The 22,601-nt window shown below is 37.9% G+C and overlaps 1 protein-coding gene across 1 annotated transcript in view; it reads right to left on the bottom strand.

The window, feature by feature from the left end:
• The window catches only part of LOC123531401 (polypeptide N-acetylgalactosaminyltransferase 5-like), a 97,209-nt gene that overhangs the window by 16,219 nt on the left and 58,389 nt on the right, over positions 1-22,601 (bottom strand). Inside the window, exon 4 of the mRNA XM_053517503.1 lies at positions 642-806. Coding sequence (XP_053373478.1) covers positions 642-806 — 165 coding nt within the window. The remainder of the gene's footprint in view (positions 1-641; positions 807-22,601) is intronic.

Here is a 22,601-nt window from a genome sequence, read left to right as displayed (position 1 = left end):
CTCTCTCTCTATATTTCCCTTACCCTCACTAACATTTTCTTCCCTCACTCACATATCCCTTCCTCTCTCATATTTCCTTTCTTCATAATTCACATAATCCTACCTTTCATATTTCCCTTCCTCCCTCACTCACATATCCTACCCTCTCTCTCACATTTCCCTTCCTCCCTCCCTCACATATTCCTCCCTCTCTCATATTTCCCTTTTTCTCATTCACATATCCCTCTATCTCACATACACATACATGTATATCTCTCTCAAGTTTCCATTCCTCCCTCCCTCACTCTCCATCTCCTTCAAAATTTTCTGTCCTCCCAAACTTACATATTCCTCTCTCTCTTCAAAAATTCATCTCTTCTCCTTCGTTCACCTATCCCTCCCTCTCCTTCAAATTTCTCTCACTTAAGTCACAACCAGTATTTTTCATTCACCTCTCTTGCTGCCTTTATTCAATGATATCTTCTCTTTAACCATCTCTGTCTCTTATCCACTCAATCTCTATGATATTTCTCCCTCACCCTGCATCAGCCAAGCTTTCTTGTCTCCAATTTTCCCTTTCCTTCATATTTTTTCTGCATTTAACATGTCATTTTGTTTCTCTTCATTTCATACATCTCTACACTAAAAACACTCATACCTACCTACAGCACATTCACAGTGAGAGTCAAGAAAGGTGACCACATCTCCCACAGCATTGGAAAAACCCAGAAGCCTGGCCCTGATCAGCCCCTCCCTCTGCTTGGTGCGCACAACTTTCACCTTAGGGTAATCTTTGATGTAATCTTCAAGCTTTTTGCCCAGAAATTCTGAAACATAAAGACAGATTTAAGAGATGCTTTCAGGTTCGATGAATGAAACAGAGAAAAACGTCTTGTAAGATTCCTACCATTATCAGTAACTTATATACTCATACCTACCCAAAACATACTTAGCCAATATTTCAAAACTTAAGTTAAAGCAAAAGGCCCAAATAGGTTTAGTTCACTATAACCTGAAGAGGACCCTAACTAAGACCTTTCTGATCAATTTCAATAAACATCCATTAAGCCGTTCATTTAAAGTTACTTAACAGGTTCTCTCTCCCTAAAAGCAGCCAAACAAAATCCTTGAACAAGCAAATTCGATGAATTGGTATCCCCCGCCGAAAGGGTTTGTGGTGAGGAATGGCAAAAAAATATATGCGGCAAAAAGTTAAGGATGTTAATAAGAAGCAAATAATTTCATTAGTCAAAATCAATTTAACAGAAAACAAATGTTTAATTAATGAGTACATAATAAATGTATGATACTTTGATCTTGAATAAAGAATTTATTTTGAATGGGATATGCTTACTGTAACAAGTGAATGAAGTATTGCCATGCAATACAAAGTCCCCTACTGGAAAGCACCTAATTTTCTCTACTGCAGTATAACATAATGAACTGATATTTGTCAATGATGTATAAACAATATTGTACTATATATACAATATAATATAACAAAGCACTTGGATTAAAATTTGCATATATAAAAACGTACAGTTGTTTTCATTTGGAATTTTTTTTGGCTGATTATACAAAAAGTTATCATAAAAGTTATTTATAGTAACAACAAAGTGAAATTAATCCTAAAAAAAAAAAAAAAAAAAAAAATCTATAAAATATAAGTCCGTAAGAAAATCTTTACCAGGTAGAGATAGATCAAAATACACCTAAATATTGGATGTAACATGCATGTTGTACCACAGAAAAGTGGTCTCGATTTTTCCCTACGGCCAGTAATAAAAAAGTTACAATGTAATCTATTTATAGTAACAACAAAGGGAGGTAATTTTAAAAAAGTGTGCCTCATGGTGGTGAACATTTGTGCCAAGTTACATCAAAATCTCTCCATGCATGAAGACGAAATGCTCAGGGCAAAGTCATTCTTGAATTTGACCTTTGACCTCTAAGTATGACCTTGACCTTAGACCTAGCGACCTGGTTCTGGTGCAAGACAATTTGTCTTATGGTGGTGAACATTTGTGCCAAGTTACATTAATATCCCTCAATGCATAAAGAAGAAATGCTCCAGACAAAGTCCTTCTTGAATTAGACCTTTGACCTCTAAGTATGACCTTGACCTTTGAGCAAGGGCTCCGGGATTTGCGCATGACACGTTGTCTCATCATGGAGAACATCTGTGCCAAGTAATATTGAAATCCCTTAATGAATGACAGAGTTATGGACCGGACATGAAACAGACCCTGTTCATGCCATGTTAACATTTGACTACTAAGTGTGACCTTGACCTATGAGCTAGGGGTCTGAAATGTGCATGACAAATCGTCTTATTATGACATACAATTTTATCAATTGATATTAAAATCCCTTCATGGATGAGAGAGTTATGGACCAGACAGGAAAAAAGCCCTGTTGACCTTTGACCTCCAATTGTGACCTCGACCTTTGAGTTAGGGGTGCAGGTTTTGTGCATGACAAGTCGTCACATCATGGGGAACATTTGTGTCAAGTAATATTAAAATCCCTTCATGGATGAAAGAGTTATGGACCGGACACCAAACAGACCCTGTTCATGCTATGTTAACATTTGACTACTAAGTGTGATCTTGACCTTTGAGCTAGGGGTCTGAAAGTTGTGCACAACACATCGTCTTATTATGAGGTACAATTGTGCCAAGTGATATTAAAATCCCTTCATGGATGGGAGAGTTATGGACCGGACAGGAAAAAAGCCCTGTTGACCTTTGACCTCCAATTGTGACCTTGACCTTTAAGCTAGGGGTCCGGGTTTTGCACATGACACGTCATCTCATCATGGGGAACATTAAATTTTGTGCCAAGTAATAATAAAATCCCTTCATGGATAAAAGAGTTATGGACCGGACACGAAATTGCGGACGGACGGAATGACGGTAAAGCGCATTCCTATAGTCCCCGAAACTGGTTTTCAACCAGTAGGGGACTAATAAGCTTAGCTTTTAAAATTAAATGCAGTTAATTGAAATTTGAGCTTGAAGTTTAGCTGGAACGAAGTATTATCTTCGAGTGGTTTGTCACCAGGTGTTGCTGTTTAACATGTAGATTTGAACTTAAAATAACAGATGTCCTTAAGAGAACAAAATCAAGTAAGATATCTTGAACATGGCTGAGGGCAAGGTTTTGCAGTCACAACTTAACATGTTGAAGGTTTGAACATTTAAAAAAAAAAAAAAAAAAAAATGGAAATATATATATGTATATATTTATTTTTTTAGGGGGTGGGGCTGCGGGGGAACGGGTGAGGGAACAAAATTTCACATGTTGATTATAAATATTGATGGAAAATTAAAAAAAATTTTTTTTTAAAACAAGAGAGCCACAATGGCCCTGTATCGCTCACATGACCCAATGACCTAAAGATCATCAAGATAATTTCATTAAGATATGGTCATAAATGTGGCCTCTAAAGTGTTAACTAACTTTTCCTTTGATTTGACCTGGTGACCTAGTTTTTAACCCCATATGACCCAGATTCGAACTTGACCTAAAGATCATCAAGATTAACATTCTGACTAAGTTTCATGAAGATATAGTCATAAATGCGGCCTCTAGAGTTAACCAGCTTTTCCTTTGATTTGACCCGGTGACCTAGCTTTTGATCCCACATGACCCATTTTCGAACTTGACCTAAAGATCTTCAAGATTAACATTCTGACTAAGTTTCATGAAGATACAGTCATAAATGTGGCCTCTATAGTGTTAACAAGCTTTTCCTTTGATTTGACCAGATGACCTAGTTTTTGATCCCACCTGACCCAGATTTGAATATGACCTAAAGATCACCAAGATTAACATTCTGACTAAGTTTCATGAAGATACAGTCATAAATGTGGCCTCTAGAGTGTTAACAAGCTTTTCCTTTTATTTGACCCGGTGACCTAGTTTTTGATCCCACATGACCCAGATTCAAACTTGACCCAAAGATCATCAAGATTAACATTCTGACTAAGTTTCATGAATATACAGTCATAAATGTGGCCTCTAGAGTGTTAACTAGCTTTTCCTTTGATTTGACCCGGTGACCTATATTTTACCCCACCTGACCCAGATTTGAACGTGACCTATAGATCATCAAGATTAACATTCTGGCCGAGTTTCATTAAGATACGGTCATAAATGTGGCCTCTAGAGTGTTAACTAGCTTTTCCTTTGATTTGACGTGGTGACCTAGTTTTTGACCCTACATGACCCAGATTCAAATTGGATTTTGAGATCATCATGAGTAACATTCTGACCAAGTTTCATGAAGATACAGTCATAAATGTGGCCTCTACTGTTAACAAGCTTTTCCTTTGATTTGACCTGGTGACCTAGTTTTTAACCCCAGATGACCCAATATCGAACTTGTCCCAGATTTTATTGAGGGTAACATTCTGACAAAGTTTCATTAAGATTGGGTCAAAATTGTGACCTCTAGAGTGTTAACAAGCTTTTCCTTTGATTTGACCCAGTGACCTAGTTTTTGACCCCAGATGACCCAATATCGAACTCATCCAAGATTTTATTGAGGGTAACATTCTGACCAAGTTTCATTAAGATTGGGCCAAAATTGTGACCTCTAGAGTGTTAACAAGCTTTTTCTTTGATTTGACCTGGTGACCTAGTTTTTGTCCCCAGATGACCCAATATCGAACTCGTCCAAGATTTTTATGAGGGTAACATTCTGACCAAGTTATATTAAGATTAGGCCAAAATTGTGACCTCTAGAGTGTTAACAGTCAAATTGTTGACGACGAACGACGGACGGACGGACGACTGACGACGGACAACGGACACAGGGCGATCACAAAAGCTCACCTTGAGCACTTTGTGCTCAGGTGAGCTAAAAATGGGTGAAGTGTGTGTGTGGGGGAGGGGGGGGGGCAGAGGATGCATGATCAGTGGTGGGCATGACTGGGTGAACCTGACCTAGAATTCACAATACCCAGATAAACTTTCATTAAGACTGGGCAAAAAGTGTAACCTTTGGAGTGCTAGCAGTTAAACCAGGGACACAGGGTAATCACAATAGCTGTGACTTCGAGCATTTTGTGAAGTGACCTAAAAGCTGCTGTCCTGAGTTGTTATTTTTTTCTGTAAAAAATGGAGGTGCATTTATTAGGGAGAAGACAGTTATATCTAGATATATGGTATCTTTTAAAACATAATAACCTCAACATTCTATTTCCTTCACAAAAACACAGTTTAACAGCCTGATTTAGTAGTATTAGGACTGTCAGTTTATCAAAGATGCACAGTGCTTTCTAATACAGATTTATTACAAAATTGTAACAATCCCTAGTCTATAGTTAGAACATTTTCCTGTAACTATAAACTATTAAAACATAAGAAATATTATCCCACAGCTAAACCTGAGAAATAATTAATACTTGTATGAAATATCTGAGAAAGGCAGCTTAATGTAAGCTACCGTTATAATAATATTTATGGCACCAACTTCTGCTCTATTCTTCAGCCGATTCCTCACCAGTACAATGCAGTCCTTAACAGTACAACCACCCAGACGAAATGTTGACCATGGTCACCACAGTTTTTGATGGTTGACCATGAACTAACGTGGTCAGCCATCAAATACCATGGTGAAAACATGGTCAGGACTATGGTCGGCCATGGTCAACCATGGTGAGATAATATTGGCCATGGTCAACCATGGTCAACAATGGTCAGAAAAGACAATCAACAGTTTGACCATGGTCTACTTTTTTCAACCATGGTCATGTTAGTAATTTTCACAATTATCAAGTTTTACAATGCACCAAAGATGCCTGACTGCATTTTTGCTCCAAAAGTTTTCCTAAATATAGAATAGTTTCCCTGCATTTATAGACAGATTCAAAGGTAAACTTTCATAGTCTGACTATAATTTGTTGTCATCTTAGCAATTTTATGACAAATAAATGACTGACTTGCAAAAATAGATATAGACTGAAATTGTCATGTATTTTCACGACCCTTTCAAATTTATATTTATACATTTAATTACTTATCTGTGTTGGTGAAATATTTTGATATATTTTAAACAAACCTTATAATTTGTAAAGCGCAAAACATTGTTTCAAATATACTGATTTTAAGATATATCAAAATAGTGTATTTTGATTTCTCATTACAAAGTAATTTTTTCACATATATACCAAATTTTCAGTATATTTGCATAAGTAACTACTACCGAAGAAATGGTCTCTCAGAATTTTGAAATTTTCTCCAATATGATTTTATGGAACAGTCAGTTTCTTTTATCAAAATTTAGCCACTGACAATGTTCCATTATAAATTATAATATCATCAAACAAGATTATAATCAACAATCTGAGAGATGCTTCCCTCCATACTGCATACTTCTCTAAAATGTAAAATAAATTGCAAATCGATACAACAATAAATGAAAAAGGTAGTCGATATACACTTGATTTTATTTCTGTCCATTTTTAACCTCATGTGAGGACTGGTTCTCACCATAAGCATTTGAGCTTTTGTGTTTGCTAGTTGTCCGTCAGGTATCTGTCATTAGACTGATCCCTGTGTATATGGACTACCATGGTAGTTCATGGTCATGACCATGGTCGACCACATTTTGACCATGGTCAACCATGTTTTGTTAAATGGCATCACATTATTTTATAGTCAATAATCACAACGTTCGACCATGGTTGACTGTGGTTCACAATCACGGTCAACCATGGTCCCCAACCACGGTCGACCATGGTGATTATTGACTATCAAAATCCTTGGTGCCATTTAACAAAACATGGCCGACCATGGTCATATGACCATGAACTACCCCGGTAGACCATGGTAGTCCATGGTCATATGACTTTCATTTCACCTGTGTGAGTTCCCTTCAACCCTATGAATCACAGGTGCAGGTTTAATACTGGGAAGGTAAAATGTTGTGATCATGAATTTGATCTCCAACTGTGTAAGTTAAATTAAGTTTTTTGATCATTGGCCTTCAAAAGGGACCCTGACCTTAAACCTTATGACTTTAGTCATACGTGACACAAATGCCCCAAAGCATGCCCAAGAATGCTACAGTTGTCTGCGGGTCATAACAAGCATGACACACCGTCTCAATATGGTTAACATTTGTGTCAAACTATTTCAAATCCCTTCATAGATGGCAGATTATTGGTCAGACAAGAAACACCTTTGACTTCTAAGTGTGATCTTGACCTTGGAGCTAGGGATCTATGTCTTGTGCATGACACGTCATCTCAATTTTGGGAATAGTTTTGCCAATTAATTTTAAAATCACTTCATCAATGGCAGAGTTATGGACCGGACAAGAAACAGACCATGTTAACCTGTAACCGCTAAATGTGACCTTGACCTTAGAGCAAGGGCTCTGGATCTTGCGCATGACACGTCAACTCATTGTGGGGAACATTTTTGCCAAGTAATTTTAAAATCCCTTTATCAATGGCAGAGTTATGGACCAGACTTGAAACAGACCCGTGGTGAGTAGGATAGCTCTAATTATTCTTCGAATAATCAAGCTAAAAATTACATAAGTGACAATACACAATGGTATGGATTTTCTGTCTGGATATACATTTACTCAGAGCAGATCTGACAATCACTGGTTACACACTGGCAATATATCCATCTTAGCAATTTTCACAACAAAACAAATATTACTAAGACACCTTATAACAAGAGGGCCAAGATGGCCCTATATCGCTCATCTGAGTACCATTGCTTTAACCAAAAACAAAAAGAAAAAATTCTTACAAGGTACAGATATGTAAAAATACACCTAAAAATTGGAGGTACCATCCACGTTGTACCACAGAAAAGTGGTCTCAGTTTTTCCCTACGGCCAATAATAAAAAAGTTACTAAATAAGCTATTTATAGTAACATATAAAGTAAGTAAGTAATAAAAACAAGAGGGCCATGAAGGCCCTGTATCGCTCACCTGACCTATTGACCTAAAGATCATCAAGATCAACATTCTGACCAAGTTTCATTAAGATATGGTCATAAATGTAGCCTCTAAAGTGTTAACTAGCTTTTCCTTTGATTTGACCCGGTGACCTAGTTTTTGCCCCCACATGACCCAGATTCGAACTTGACCTAAAGATCATCAAGATTAACATTCTGATTAAGTTTCATGAAGATACAGTCATAAATCTGGCCTCTAGAGTCTTAACAAGCTTTTCCTTTGATTTGACCTAGTGACCTAGTTTTTTAACACACCTGACCCAGATTTAAACTTGACCTATAGATCATCAAGATTAACATTCTGACCAAGTTTCATTAAGATATGGTCATAAATGTGGCCTCTAAAGTGTTAACTAACTATTCCTTTTATTTGACCCCCGTGACCTAGTTTTTGACCCGACATGACCCAGATTCGAACTTGACCTAAAGACCATCAAGTTTAACATTCTGACTAAGTTTCATGAAGATATAGTCAAAAATGTGGCCTCTAGAGTGTTAACAAGCTTTTCCTTTGATATGACCTAGTGACCTAGTTTTTGACTCCATCTGACCCAGATTTAAACTTGACCTAAAGATTATCAAGATTAACATTCTGACCAAGTTTCATTAAGATATGGTCATAAACGTGGCCTCTACAGTGTTAATTAGCTTTTCCTTTGATTTGACCCGGTGACCTAGTTTTTGACCCGACATGACCCAGATTCAAAATTGCCCTAAAGATCATCAAGTTTAACATTCTGACTAAGTTTCATGAAGATATAGTCATAAATGTGGCCTCTAGAGTGTTAACAAGCTTTTCCTTTGATATGACCTAGTGACCTAGTTTTTGACCCCACCTAACCCAGATTTGAACTTGAGCTATAGATCATCAAGATTTGACCAAGTTTCATTAAGGTATGGTCATAAATGTGGCCTCTAGTGTAAACTAGCTTTTCATTTGATTTGGCTTGGTGACCTAGTTTTTTATCCTACATGACCCAGATTCAAACTGGACCTTAAGATCATCAATATTAACAATCTGACCAAGTTTCATGAAAATACAGTCATAAATGCGGCTTCAACAGTGTTAACAAGCTTTTCCTTTGATTTGACCTGGTGACCTAGTTTATGATCCCAGATAACCAAATATCGAACTCGTCCAAGATTTTATTAAGGGTAACATTCTGACCAAGTTTCATTAAGATTGGGCCAAAAATGTGACCTCTAGAGTGTTAACAAGCTTTTTCTTTGATTTGACCTGGTGACCTAATTTTTGACCCCAGATGACCCAATATCGAACTCGTCCAAGATTTTATTGAGGGTAACATCCTGACCAAGTTTCATTAAGATTGGGCCAAAATTGTGACCTCTAGAGTGTTAACAAGCTTTTCCTTTGATTTGACCTGATGACCTAGTTTTTGACCCCAGATGACTTAATATCGAACTCGTCCAAGATTTTATTGAGGGTAACATTCTGACCAAGTTTCATTAAGATTGGGCCAAAAATGTGACCTCTAGAGTGTTAACAAGCTTTTCCTTTGATTTGACCTGATGACCTAGTTTTTGACCCCAGATGACCCAATATCGAACTCGTCCAAGATTTTATTGAGGGTAACATTCTGACCAAGTTTCATTAAGATTGGGTCAAAAATGTGACCTCTAGAGTGTTAACAGTCAAATTGTTGACGACGGACGGACGGACGGACGGACGGACGGACGACGGACGCCGGACACAGGGTGATCACTAAAGCTCACCTTTGAGCACTTCGTGCTCAGGTGAGCTAAAAATATTGTAAGCAAACAAAAGAAGGATCTGCCAAATAAAAACAAGAGCACTGCAATGCAATGCAAATGCATGCAGGGCAATATTCACATAAAACAAAGTCATATGACCTTTGACCCCTAAGTGTGACCTTGACATTGAATTTAGCCATCCGAAACATGCACTCTGCACATCCTTTCAATGAGTGAACATTTGTGTCAGGTTTCTATGAAATCCATCAAGGGGTTCAAGAGTTACAGAGCGGGAGGGAAATTGCTAACCAACACACAGACAGACAGACAGACGTACACCGAGGCGATAACATAAACATAATACGTCCCTGTGGGCGTATAAAAAAGAATTGAGATCTTATGATGATACAAGTTGTGTGCAAGTTTGGTTAAAATCAAATCATAAATGAAGCTGCTATTGTGCAGAAAAGGTCAAAATAGCCAATTTTGGCCCTTTCAGGGGCCATAACTCTGGAACCCATTATGGGATCTGGCCTGTTCAAGAACGGAACAAAGATCTTTTGGTGACACAAGTTGTGTGCAAGTTTGGTAAAAATCAAATCATAAATAAGGCCTTTTATTTTTGATCTTTCGGTTTACGGAACCGCCGCTCAGAAAAACGTGTTTTCAGAAAAAAAATAAAATTGAAAAAACGTGATTTTTTTATTTCCTCCGCTATGACATGAAAGCTTGCAGAAGAAAAAATGCATCGCGTATTCCAAAAAGAAAAAAAAAGTCTCGTTCTTCGAATATTCGTCACGGCGAACGAGTCAAATCAACATTAGGAATTCCTGTAATTCTATTTTTAAACTTCATATCTTATGCATGACGTAAACGTCCAATTAAAATTCCGATATATACTGCGCCCAATCAACATGCTTGTTACGCAATTTACGAAACGTTTAAAAATGGCTGCGCCCAGGCTGTATTATTTCCAAAGTTTTGAAGTAATTTTAATGAAAATGCAAGAACATTCAAAGTTGCGACGTAGTGCTTTCCTGAAACAAGAGATCACAGAGTGATCTTGGCGCCCACCAATGTGCCATTTTTGAGTGTTCCAAATTTCAAGACTTACTGACTAGCTCAAGGTCAAATTTCATTTCCGTACACAACACAAATCTATGCAAGTGGTCCAAATTTGAAGGCTGTAGCTTGAGAAATGTAAAAGTAGGTCACTAGGTCAAAATCAAGGTCAAATTTTACTTCGGAATACAAAACTATGCATGTGGTCCAAATTTGAAGCCTGTACCTTCAAAAATGTGAAAGTAGGTCACTAGGTCAATGTAAAGGTCAAAGTTTGTTTCGGTACACAAAACTATGCATGTGGTCCAAATCTGAAGGCTGTAGCTTGAGAAATGTAAAAGTAGGTCACTAGGTCAAAATCAAGGTCAAATTTTATTTCGGAATACAAAACTATGCATGTGGTCCAAATTTGAAGCCTGTACCTTAAAAATGTGAAAGTAGGTCACTAGGTCAATGTAAAGGTCAAAGGTCATTTCAGTACACAAAACTATGCAAGTGGTCCAAATTTGAAGGCTGTAGCTTGAGAAATGTAAAAGTAGGTCACTAGGTCAAAATCAAGGTCAAATTTTATTTCAGAATACAAAACTATGCATGTGGTCCAAATTTGAAGCCTGTACCTTCAAAAATGTGAAAGTAGGTCACTAGGTCAATGTCAAGGTCAAAGTTTTTTTCGGTACACAAAACTATGCATGGAGTCCAAATTTGAAGGCTGTAGCTTGAGAAATGTGAAAGTAGGTCACTAGGTCAAAATCAATGTCAAATTTCATTTTGAAACAGGAAACTATGCATATGGTCCAAATTTGATGCCTGTACCTTCAAAAATGTGAAAGTAGGTCACTAGGTCAAAATAAAGGTCAAAGTTTTTTCCAGTGCACAAAATTATGCATGTGGTCCAAATTTGAAGGCTGTAGCTACAGAAATGTGAAAGTAGGTCACTAGGTCAAAATCAAGGTCAACTCATGTCAAGGTTCATCTTGCCACTCAAAAATATACATGTGGTCCAAGTTTGAATGTTGTAGTTACTGACAAGAACATTTTAAAAGCTTTTCCCTATATAAGTCTATATGAACCATGTGACCCCCGGGGCGGGGCCATATTTAACCCTAGGAGGATAATTTGAACAAACTTGGTAGAGAACCACTAGATGATGCTACATTACAAGTATCAAAGCCCTAGGCTTTGTGGTTTGGACAAGAAGATTTTCAAAGTTTTTCCCTATATAAGTCTATGTAAACCATATGACCCCCAGGGCTGGGCCATATTTGACCCTAGGGGTATAATTTGAATAATCTAAGTTGAAGACCACTAGATGATGTCACATACAAAATATCAAAGCCCTAGGCCCTGTGGTTTTGGACAAGAGGTTATTCAAAGTTTTTCCCTATATAAGTCTATATAAACCATGTGACCACCAGGGCGGGGCCATATTTGACCCCAGAGAAATAATTTGAATCATCTTGGTAGAGGACCACTAGATGATGCTTCATACCAAATATCAAAGCCCTAGGCTCTGTGGTTTTGGACAAGAAGGTTTTCAAAGTTTTTCCCTATATAAATCTATATAAATTATAGAAATAAACAAAGGGCCATAACTCACTCATAAATTGTTGAACCAGTCTGATTTTCAGGGGGACACAACTAGGGTACCAATACATCATTCTGACAAAGTTTGGTCAAAATCCCCCCAGTAGTTTCTGAGGAGATGCGATAACGAGAAATTGTTAACGGACGGACGGACGGACGGACGGACGGAATGACGGACGGACGGACCACAGACGCAGAGTGATTTTAATAGCCCACCATCATCATGATGGTGGGCTAAAAATGGCCAATTGTCGGTGATATGCAGTCTGTATTTAGTATACAACTACGTTTATGGTAACTGACGTTCCAATAGCGCAATGCTTATTACGGTGATTCTATGCACCACTTATTACGCAAACTTGAAAATATTTTCCCCCGAAAAATATCATTTAAATACACAGTGATGACAGTACTTTTGTTTGGTGATATAAACTGGTACAGGGGACATTAAAACTGTGTAAGTCCCGGTAAGCAAACGTTTAGTCTGTACAGCTTTTTGGCGTCCAGTTACCTATTTTGTTTATAAGTTATGAATTACCTATTTTTAATGAAATTATTGTACGTTATGTATTAACATCAGATTAATGTTGATTATAGATGTAATTACTGTCTTTTCCAATGTAGCTGTGCAGGAGATGTGGCAAGACAAATATTGACTAACAGAATTTTCAAAGATCATTGCAAAGATGAACTGTTGTGTTACATTAGGCCTATTCATAAAATAAATTAACAAATACCTTGGAAGAAAACCATATGAGGAAAGGCAAGGCTTCCAGTTAACAGACATAGGCTAGGTGTCTGTTTACCAGATGGCTAGACACTTCCTATTCCTAACACTTAAAAAGATAATTGCTTATTAGGCACAGTGCAGTGTATGCTGTACCTCTAAGTTTCAGACTGGGTCCATTAACAGCCAAGATGCTTGAAAGCTGCTGAGTGTAAAAGCATATATCCATGGTGACAGTGTTGTTCAAATGTGGGGAATAGTAGATTCTTCCATCTGTTGTTTTAACAGAATGTATTAATTTCAGTCAGTGTTTAACATAGGACTTCTATGTCTCCAAGACTCCAATCATTTAGTTTGTGAGAATATATGCAGTTTTTATGTATAGTACAGTCCTTTCAAGAAAAATATTACAGCTACCTGCCCAGCTGTATATTAATGTAATTTCACAGAAATACCAAGACAAATTTTTTTCTCAAGCTGCTATGACAAGCCCAAGGCTCATTTTTAATCAAATATAACCAAGGTCACAGGTATATTTGCAGGAAAAAGCATCAAAAGTGGGAAAGAAGATTATAACATGCAGCCTGTGTGATATTATGTAGAATTTACCCATATTCCTTTCAAAGGTCCGTTTCCTATGGAAAAAAAAAATTCTGATTCTGTTTTTTAATTTTATTTTTTTTCCCTCCTCCTACGACCATGTGTCATCCTGGCGGTTCGTAAACCAAAAAATAAAAAAATAATGGCCTAAAGCTGCTATTGTGCAGACAAGCTCAAAATAGCTAATTTTTGCCCTTTCAGGGGCCATAAATCTGGAACCCATAATGGGATCTGGCCAGTTCAAGAAAGGACCCGAGATCTTATGGTGATACAAGTTGTGTGCAAGCTTGGTTAAAATAAAATTATAAATGAAACCACTATCGTGCAGACAAGAAATTGTTGACGGACGGACGACGGACGAAGGGTGATCACAAAAGCTCACTATGTGACAGGTGAGCTAAAAATGGTCGAAAACTGGATTTTTTCCCTCCAAAATTATTTTCTGTTTTAAACAGTTTTCCAGCATTGATGGGAAGGTACTTTTTCATCATTTTACAGTTATTTGTTTTCATTGTAACACAGATTCTGTCCTCCACAACTATTCGTGCTAAACAGATACAGAAAATTTATGTCATGTATTTTTTCTACCCTGTAAAATTAAACGTGCTGATTTACCATAATCTCGGTCAAAATTCGTTTGATTTCAATATTATATTACTGATAACTGAAATATTGCAAACTTTAATTTGTAATAAAATTAACTCACAAGCAAATGAAGGTTTTAAGGTTCAGACTGTACTGCACATTTGATATTTATATTAAACATTAATAGAGATAAATAAAAAAGAACCAATAAACTGGCACTAAACTGGAAACAAACTTACCATACGCTGACAATGCTATGGCAATACAATGGAAATAAAGACAATTTTCCTAGGAGAAATAGATAAGATTATTAGCGATATACTGGGATCACTTGTCCATCTGCCACACTTATGATAGGTGCTGCATATAGGAATATAGTTTAAACTTGAAATAATGATTCCAGTTTGTTAAAAGTTTTCTCTTGTACATGTAAGAGCCAGTGGCATGTTTTGACTGACTATACACTGACAATACAGGGTAAACACACTGGCAATATGTCAGTGTGTTGTCAGAAAAATATTGCCAGTTGACTGGCTGTACACTGACAATACAAGGACAACAGATTGGAAAGTCCAAAAAGCCGCTACTTGTCAGTTACGTAGCCAGTGTGTTGCCACATTGGACTTGTATACCAGTTTGTTGTCAGTGTTTTATGTCCAGCTACCTCTATATAATTTTGCTCCTTTCAATAATTTTGTACAAAAAATCAATGCAAATTTTGTTACAATGTGATTACAAACATCACTGACAACAAACTGTACATAAACTGAGAACAGACTTGAGGTTAAATTTTACAGCTGGTTTTCAGTTCTGGAAATTGGCTGACAAGTACATGAACTCATGATGGTTATTTAGTGGTAACACACTAGGTCAGTTTATTGTCAGCTCTGGAAATAGGCTGGCAAGTAACTAGATTTTAGACTATTATTTACTGGCAACAAACTAGGCATAAACTGACCATACACTGACAACAGGGAAGGTTTTTCATAAGGGCTGAAGCAAAATGAAATCACTTTCATTCAGGATGTGCAAGGTTACGAGCCTGAGCAAATTATCAACATTTGTAGGAACCTAAATGTATGTGGCTGTTATTTATTTGGAGAAGCTACTGAATGGCTGTTTACTCCTTTTATTCCCATAGCCACAATCATTTTTGTGTAACAAAACTGTCAAATTCTGCTTATGTTAAAAAAACTCTTTTTCATAAATGAAATTAATTTTGTCACCTAACTGACCGACAGTTCAAGACTGTCACTTTAAGCAGCACCCTGAATTAAAAGACCTGTCTTTAACAACCATGTTCAACCCTGTCAAATGCAGTTTCCCATATAATAACAATGAATTAAACCACACCCTGTCTGATGCGACAAACAAACCGTATTGTTCTCATCCATCCAGATGTTCTCATTTTGTCTGTATTGAACGACTTTCGAGTTAGCTATGGTGGACCAAAATGGGGAAATAGTATTTATAATGCTACAAAAACATTCAGCATGCTCACTGGTTCTTTAAGAGACATATCCAATTGTTATGAAAATGAAAGCAGCATTTTTTATGTTTGCATTTTTTTGACATTTTAATATTTGTAACATTATGTGTCATCTCCCAATACTCTCACTGAACATTATGTTTATTAAAATGTCTTAAAAGTTCCCTTATTTTGAATCTAGCACTTCATATACTCACACCAAATAGAGGATAATGATATTTATGCCCCCCTTTGAAGAAGGATGGATATATTGTTTTGCAGATGTCGGTCTGACAATCGGTCGGAAGGTCTGTCGGTCCGTAGACCAATCGGTTTCCGGATGATAACTCAAGAACACATGGGCCTAGGATAGCTAGAAGATGCTTTTGTAGAAAAGCGCATGTCTCCCCCAATGCATAGTCGTATAGGCAAGAAGTCAATAGGGGACAGGACCAGACACTGATGGTTGGCTGCAATAGGGATCATCTACCTGGCATGTCCAATCTTCCCACTAAGTTTCAACATTCTGGGCCTAGTGGTTCTCAAGTTATGAACTGGAAACGGTTTCCATGTTCAGGCCACTGTGACCTTGACCTTTGATGGAGTGACTTCAAAATCAGTAGGGTTCACCTACTCTGCATGTTCAATCATCCTATTAAGTTTCAACATTCTGGGCCAGGGTCAAGTGGTTCTCAAGTTATTGATTGGAAAGTTTTCTATGTTCTGGCCCCTGTGACCTTGACCTTAATTAGCTCAAGTGACCCCAAAAACTAAAAAGGTCATCCACTCTTTAAGTCCTATCATCCTATGAAGTTTGAAGGTTCTGGGTCAAATGGTTCTCCAGTTATTGATCAGAAATGAAGTGTGAAAGATGGACAGTGATCCCAAAATCAACAGGGGTCATCTACTCTGCATGTCCAATCATCCTATGAAGTTTCAACATTCTGGGTCAAGTGGTTCTCAAGTTACTGACCAGAAATGGTTTTCCATGTTCAGGCCCCTGTGACCTTGACCTTTAATAGAGTGACCCAGAAATCATTAGGGGTCATCAAGTGGTTCTAACACGGGAAACTTAGCCCTTTCAGCACATATCTTAATTTCTGGTATGTCAAAATTATGAGTTGAGAAGTAAACAAGAAGATAATAGTTTGATTTATTGGTTAAAATTCTGCCCTTCTAATAAATAACATGAGATGCATAGATTGTAATTCTGATTTAGGTTTTGCAAGACTTCACTTTCTAAGCATTAAGATTTTTAAATCAAAGCACTGAGAGGACTGATGTGGGCAGCGGTTGACAGCTTCGGGTAATGGGCATGAACAGTTAGCTTAAGTTTGGTGATTCTAGTTAAACTCCTTTTGATTATTAAGCATTTTCAACCTTTTTTACCAAATCAAGGGATAAAACTCTGCTTTTACTCTATCAAAGGGGATAAAATAATACAGACAGTCTACAGACTGATCAACATCCATCATCAAACAATAATATTTACAATATACCCCTCCTCCTTTGAGGGAGGGCAATTAATTTTCAAATTAGAGGATGCCCATGTCTCCCCCAATGCATAGTCGTAATAGGCAAGAATTCAATAGAGGCAGGGGCGTAGGGATGATTTGAGCATTGGGGTGGCAGAAGGGGTGGGTTTAGGAGGGGGTACCCCCTCCCATGAACTGGGTCCGGGGTGGCCCCGGGAAAATTTTGCATATAGCTAGAGTAAATGGTGCAATCTGGCGACTTCTTGAACTGCTCAGTATCTGTTGAACATACTCGTTTTTTTTTTTTCGAGTTTTCACCCCTAATTACAGTTTACTATGTTTAAGCACTGTAATGGCGGTACGAAGTTAGATACGGACAATGTCTTGCCAGGGTAAAACCAGTAATGTCTAAGTAGGGGATCGAGCACAAGACCCTGACTTAAAGGGGTAATCTAATCCTTATAGAATTTAGTCATTAAATGGCATTATAAAGGTAAAACGCAATTCATTGTTTTCTTTGAACCATTGAGGGTTGAATGAATGGACTTCAGGGTTCTTTTTACCAAATGATCGATTTAGAAATGCAAAATTGCGAGGGTGATTAGCCTTTTATATTTTTATGTAGAAGCTGTAATACTTGTTAATTTAACTAGATCTGCAAAATTTATGAGGAATTTTCTACATTTGATGCATTGAATTAAATCATTAAGATTGGTTTCTTTCATATTTCGAACAATATGTTTAAGTGTCAAAATATTTAATTTAATATATTTTATGAAATATTTATGAAAAGTAATCTAAAGATCCCGATTTGCGTTTGTGAATTACTCAAGATACTTACCTTTGTCGGCAGAATTTTAGACACAACATTAATTACAAGTGTCTATAACCTGTTCGGCATAAAGCAATTAAATATGATTAACTTTCATTAATTCATGTATTGCCTATAATCCGAGTCTGCGGGGCGTGAAAATACAGTGACCTTGGTCGTTGCAGATTATCGATTTTGTACAATACCCTGTCACCAAGGTGATCTTGGAAGGTGTCAGCGATATGTACATATCAGTCGCCGATGCACTTCATGATAAATGGAAGACCACTGTATTTATTTTCAATTATATTTTCTAGCCTTTTCAGAGATTTACGAGTTCGGCATTTTGCCGCTCCTGGAAATATTGGGGCGGCAGGTGCCGCCCCAGCTCCTACGTCTTGAGAGGATAGAAGCAAAAGACAAAGAGACACTAACGGCCGGCATGTCCAATCACCCTATGAAGTTACAAAATTCTGGGTCAAGTGGTTCTTAAGTAAACCGTTTTCCATGTTCAGGCCCTTGTGACCTTGATCTTTGATTGAGGGAGCCCAAAATCCACTGATATAAATCCATTTTGATCACAATCAGGGGAGGTAATCAGATATAAAATAACTCTGGAACCTACAATTGGATCTGACAGATTCGTCATGGAATCCGAGATTTATTGTTGTTGAAGATATTTTGGAAGTTTGTATTAAATCAAACCATAAATGAAGTCTCTATATGGCTGCAAGAACCAAAATAGCAAATTTTGGACCTTTTAGGGGCCATAACTCTGGAACCCATGAAGGAATCTGGCCAGTTCAAAAAAGGAACCAAGATCATGTGGTGATACAAGTTGTGTGCAAGTTTGGTTAAAATCAAATCATAAATGAAGCTGCTATTGTGCAGACAAGGTCAAAATAGCTAATTCTGGCCCTTTCAGGGGCCATAACTCTGGAACCCATAAAGGAATCTGGCCAGTTCAAGACAGGAACCAAGATCTTATGGTGATACAAGTTGTGTGCAAGTTTGGTTAAAATCAAATCATAAATGAAACTGCTATTGTGCAGACAAGGTCAAAATAGCTAATTCTGGCCCTTTCAGTGGCCATAACTCTAGAACCCATTATGGGATCTGGCCAGTTCAAGAAAGGAACCGAGATCTGATGGTGATACAAGTTGTGTGCAAGTTTGGTTAAAATAAAATCATAAATGAAACTGCTATCGTGCAGACAAGAAATTGTTGACAGATGGACACATGGACGGACGGACTGACGACGGAGGAAGGGTGATCACAAAAGCTCACCTTGTCACTACGTGACTGGTGAGCTAAAAATCAATAGGGGTCATCTACTTTACATGTCCAATCATCCTATGAAGTTTCAACATTCTGGGTCAAGTGGTTCTCAAGTTATTGATCAGAAACGGGTTTCCATGTTCAGGCCCCTGTGACCTTGACTGATGATTTTTTTTAAAAAATTTCAAACTAGAAAATGCTTTTGTAAAAAAGCGCATGTCTCCCCCAATGCAAAGTCCTATAGGCAAGAAGTTAATAGGGGTCAGGAGCGAAAGTCAAAGAGACACTGATGGTTGGCTGCAATAGGGATCATCTACTTGGCATGTCCAGTCATCCCGCTAATTTTCAACACTCTTGGCCTAGTGGTTCTCAAGTCACTGTTCAGGCTCCTGTGACCTTGACCTTTGATCAAGTGACCTCAAAATAAGTAGGGGTCATCTACTCTGCATGTCCAATCATCCTATTAAGTTTCAACAATGTAGGTCAAGTGGTTCTCAAGTTATTTCCAAAAAAATGATTTTTCATGAACAGGTCACTGTGACCTTGACCTTTAATAGACTGACCCCAAAATCAATAGGGGTCATCTACTCTGCATGTTCAATCATCCTATGAAGTTTCAACATTCTGGGTCAAGTGGTTCTCAAGTTATTAATATGAACTGGTTATCAATGTTCAGGCCTCTGTGACCTTGACCTTTAACGGAGTGACCCCAAAAACATTAGGGGTCATTTACTCTGCATGAACAATCATCCTATGAAGTTTTAACATTCTGGGTCAAGAGGTTCTCAAGTTATTGATTGGAAATGGTTTTCCATGTTCAGGCCCCTGTCGCCTTGACCTTTAACAGAGTCACCCTAAAATCGTTAGGGGTCATCTACTCTGCATGACCAATCATCCTATGAAGTTTCATCATTCTGGGTCAAGTGGTTCTCAAGTTACTGACCGGAAATGGTTTTCAATGTTCAGGCCCCTGTGACCTTGACCTTTCACAGAGTGACCCCAAAATTGTTAGGGGTCATCTACTCTGCATGAGCAATCATCCTATTAAGTTTCAACATTCTGGGTCAAGTGGTTCTCAAGTTACTGACCGGAAATGGTTTTCAATGTTCAGGCCCCTGTGACCTTGACCTTTAATGGAGTGACCCCAAAATCAATAGGGGTCATCTACTTTGCATGTACAATCATCCTATGAAGTTTCAACATTCTTGGTTAAGTGGTTCTCTAGTAATTGATCGGAAATGATTTTCCATGTTCAGGCCCCTGTGACCTTGACCTTTGATGGAGTGACCCCAAAATCAATAGGGGTCATTTACTCTTCATTATCAATCATCCTATGAAGTTTCAACATTCTGGGTCAAGTGGTTCTCTAGTTATTGATTGGAAATGGTTTTCAATGTTCAGGCCTCTGTGACCTTGACCTTTAACGGAGTGACCCCAAAAACATTAGGGGTCATTAACTCTGCATGAACAATCATCCTATGAAGTTTTAACATTCTGGGTCAAGAGGTTCTCAAGTTATTGATTGGAAATGGTTTTCCATGTTCAGGCCCCTGTGGCCTTGACCTTTAACAGAGTCACCCTAAAATCGTTAGGGGTCATCTACTTTGCATGACCAATCATCCTATGAAGTTTCATCATTCTGGGTCAAGTGGTTCTCAAGTTACTGACCGGAAATGGTTTTCAATGTTCAGGCCCCTGTGACCTTGACCTTTCACAGAGTGACCCCAAAATTGTTAGGGGTCATCTACTCTGCATGAGCAATCATCCTATTAAGTTTCAACATTCTGGGTCAAGTGGTTCTCAAGTTACTGACCGGAAATGGTTTTCAATGTTCAGGCCCCTGTGACCTTGACCTTTAATGGAGTGACCCCAAAATCAATAGGGGTCATCTACTTTGCATGTACAATCATCCTATGACGTTTCAACATTCTGGGTTAAGTGGTTCTCTAGTTATTGATCGGAAATGATTTTCCATGTTCAGGCCCCTGTGACCTTGACCTTTGATGGAGTGACCCCAAAATCAATAGGGGTCATCTACTCTTCATTATCAATCATCCTATGAAGTTTCAACATTCTGGGTCAAGTGGTTCTCTAGTTATTGATTGGAAATGGTTTTCAATGTTCAGGCCTCTGTGACCTTGACCTTTGACGGAGTGACCCCAAAATCAATAGGGGTCATCTACTCTTCAAGACCAATCATCCTATGAAGTTTCAACATTCTGGGTCAAGTGGTTCTCTAGTTATTGATCAGAAATGGTTTTCTATGTTCAGGCCCCTGTGACATTGACCTTTGACGGAGTGACCCCAAAATCAATAGGGGTCATCTACTCTTCATGGCCAATCATCCTATGAAGTTTCAACATTCTGGGTCAAGTGGTTCTCTAGTTATTGATCGGAAATGGTTTTCAATGTTCAGGCCCCTGTGACCTTGACCTTTGACGGAGTGACCCCAAAATCAATAGGGGTTGTCTACTACAGCAGCCCTACAACCCTATGAAGTTTGAAGGTTCTAGGTCAAATGGTTCTCCAGTTATTGCTCGGAAATGAAGTGTGACGTACGGACGGACGGACGGACGGAAGGAAGGACGGACGGACAGGGCAAAAACAATATCCTGGGGGAGACATAATGAGATCTTATCTTGGTAAAAGCCGGCTATGAATATATTATACATAAATTACACAGATAAAAGACACTTCAGAATAGTCATAAAAGAATATTTACAATGAAATTAAATGTTTCATTCAATTTTAAAACAACCAAAACAACTACTACTGTCTCCAATATCAGCACACATCATGATCTTCGGGTTGTATTTAGTCATTTTTCAGCTGTAGGTTATGCCTCATAATCATGACAACATGTTTTAGTGATGTTATACTTTCTGGTCCTTTGGGATCATGAAGTCCATTCAACATATGTGTGTAGGAGTTCCGCTTAAGCTCCTGGGGCGTAAGAGGTGTTGCACATTTCATTACCACTCATGAACAGACTCAATCAAACTGAGTCTGCTGGTTGCATTCTATGCTTCGGAGGATCTATTTTAAGAATTTTACTGTTAACTAAAATGTGTCTGTAGGACACAGGGTGTGCCCCCCACTGGTACATTTGTCACAAATAAGGGGCAATAATTCAAATGTTTGCAGTCTTAATGGGGTATAGCCTCAACAAACATTTTATGAAAAGGATTCATTATTCTAGGCCCTATACTTTTTGAGCTATGAGCATCACAAACAAAAAATCCGCTATTTTGGCTATTTCAAGGGCCATAACTCTGTAATAAGAGCTAAGATTCTCAAGAAGATTCTAAGTGTACGAGGTAACATCACGATAAAG

Source organism: Mercenaria mercenaria, chromosome 11 (assembly GCF_021730395.1).
Source record: "Mercenaria mercenaria strain notata chromosome 11, MADL_Memer_1, whole genome shotgun sequence".
Classification (NCBI taxonomy): Eukaryota; Metazoa; Mollusca; class Bivalvia; order Venerida; family Veneridae; genus Mercenaria; species Mercenaria mercenaria.
This window is presented reverse-complemented; position numbering and strand designations above follow the sequence as displayed.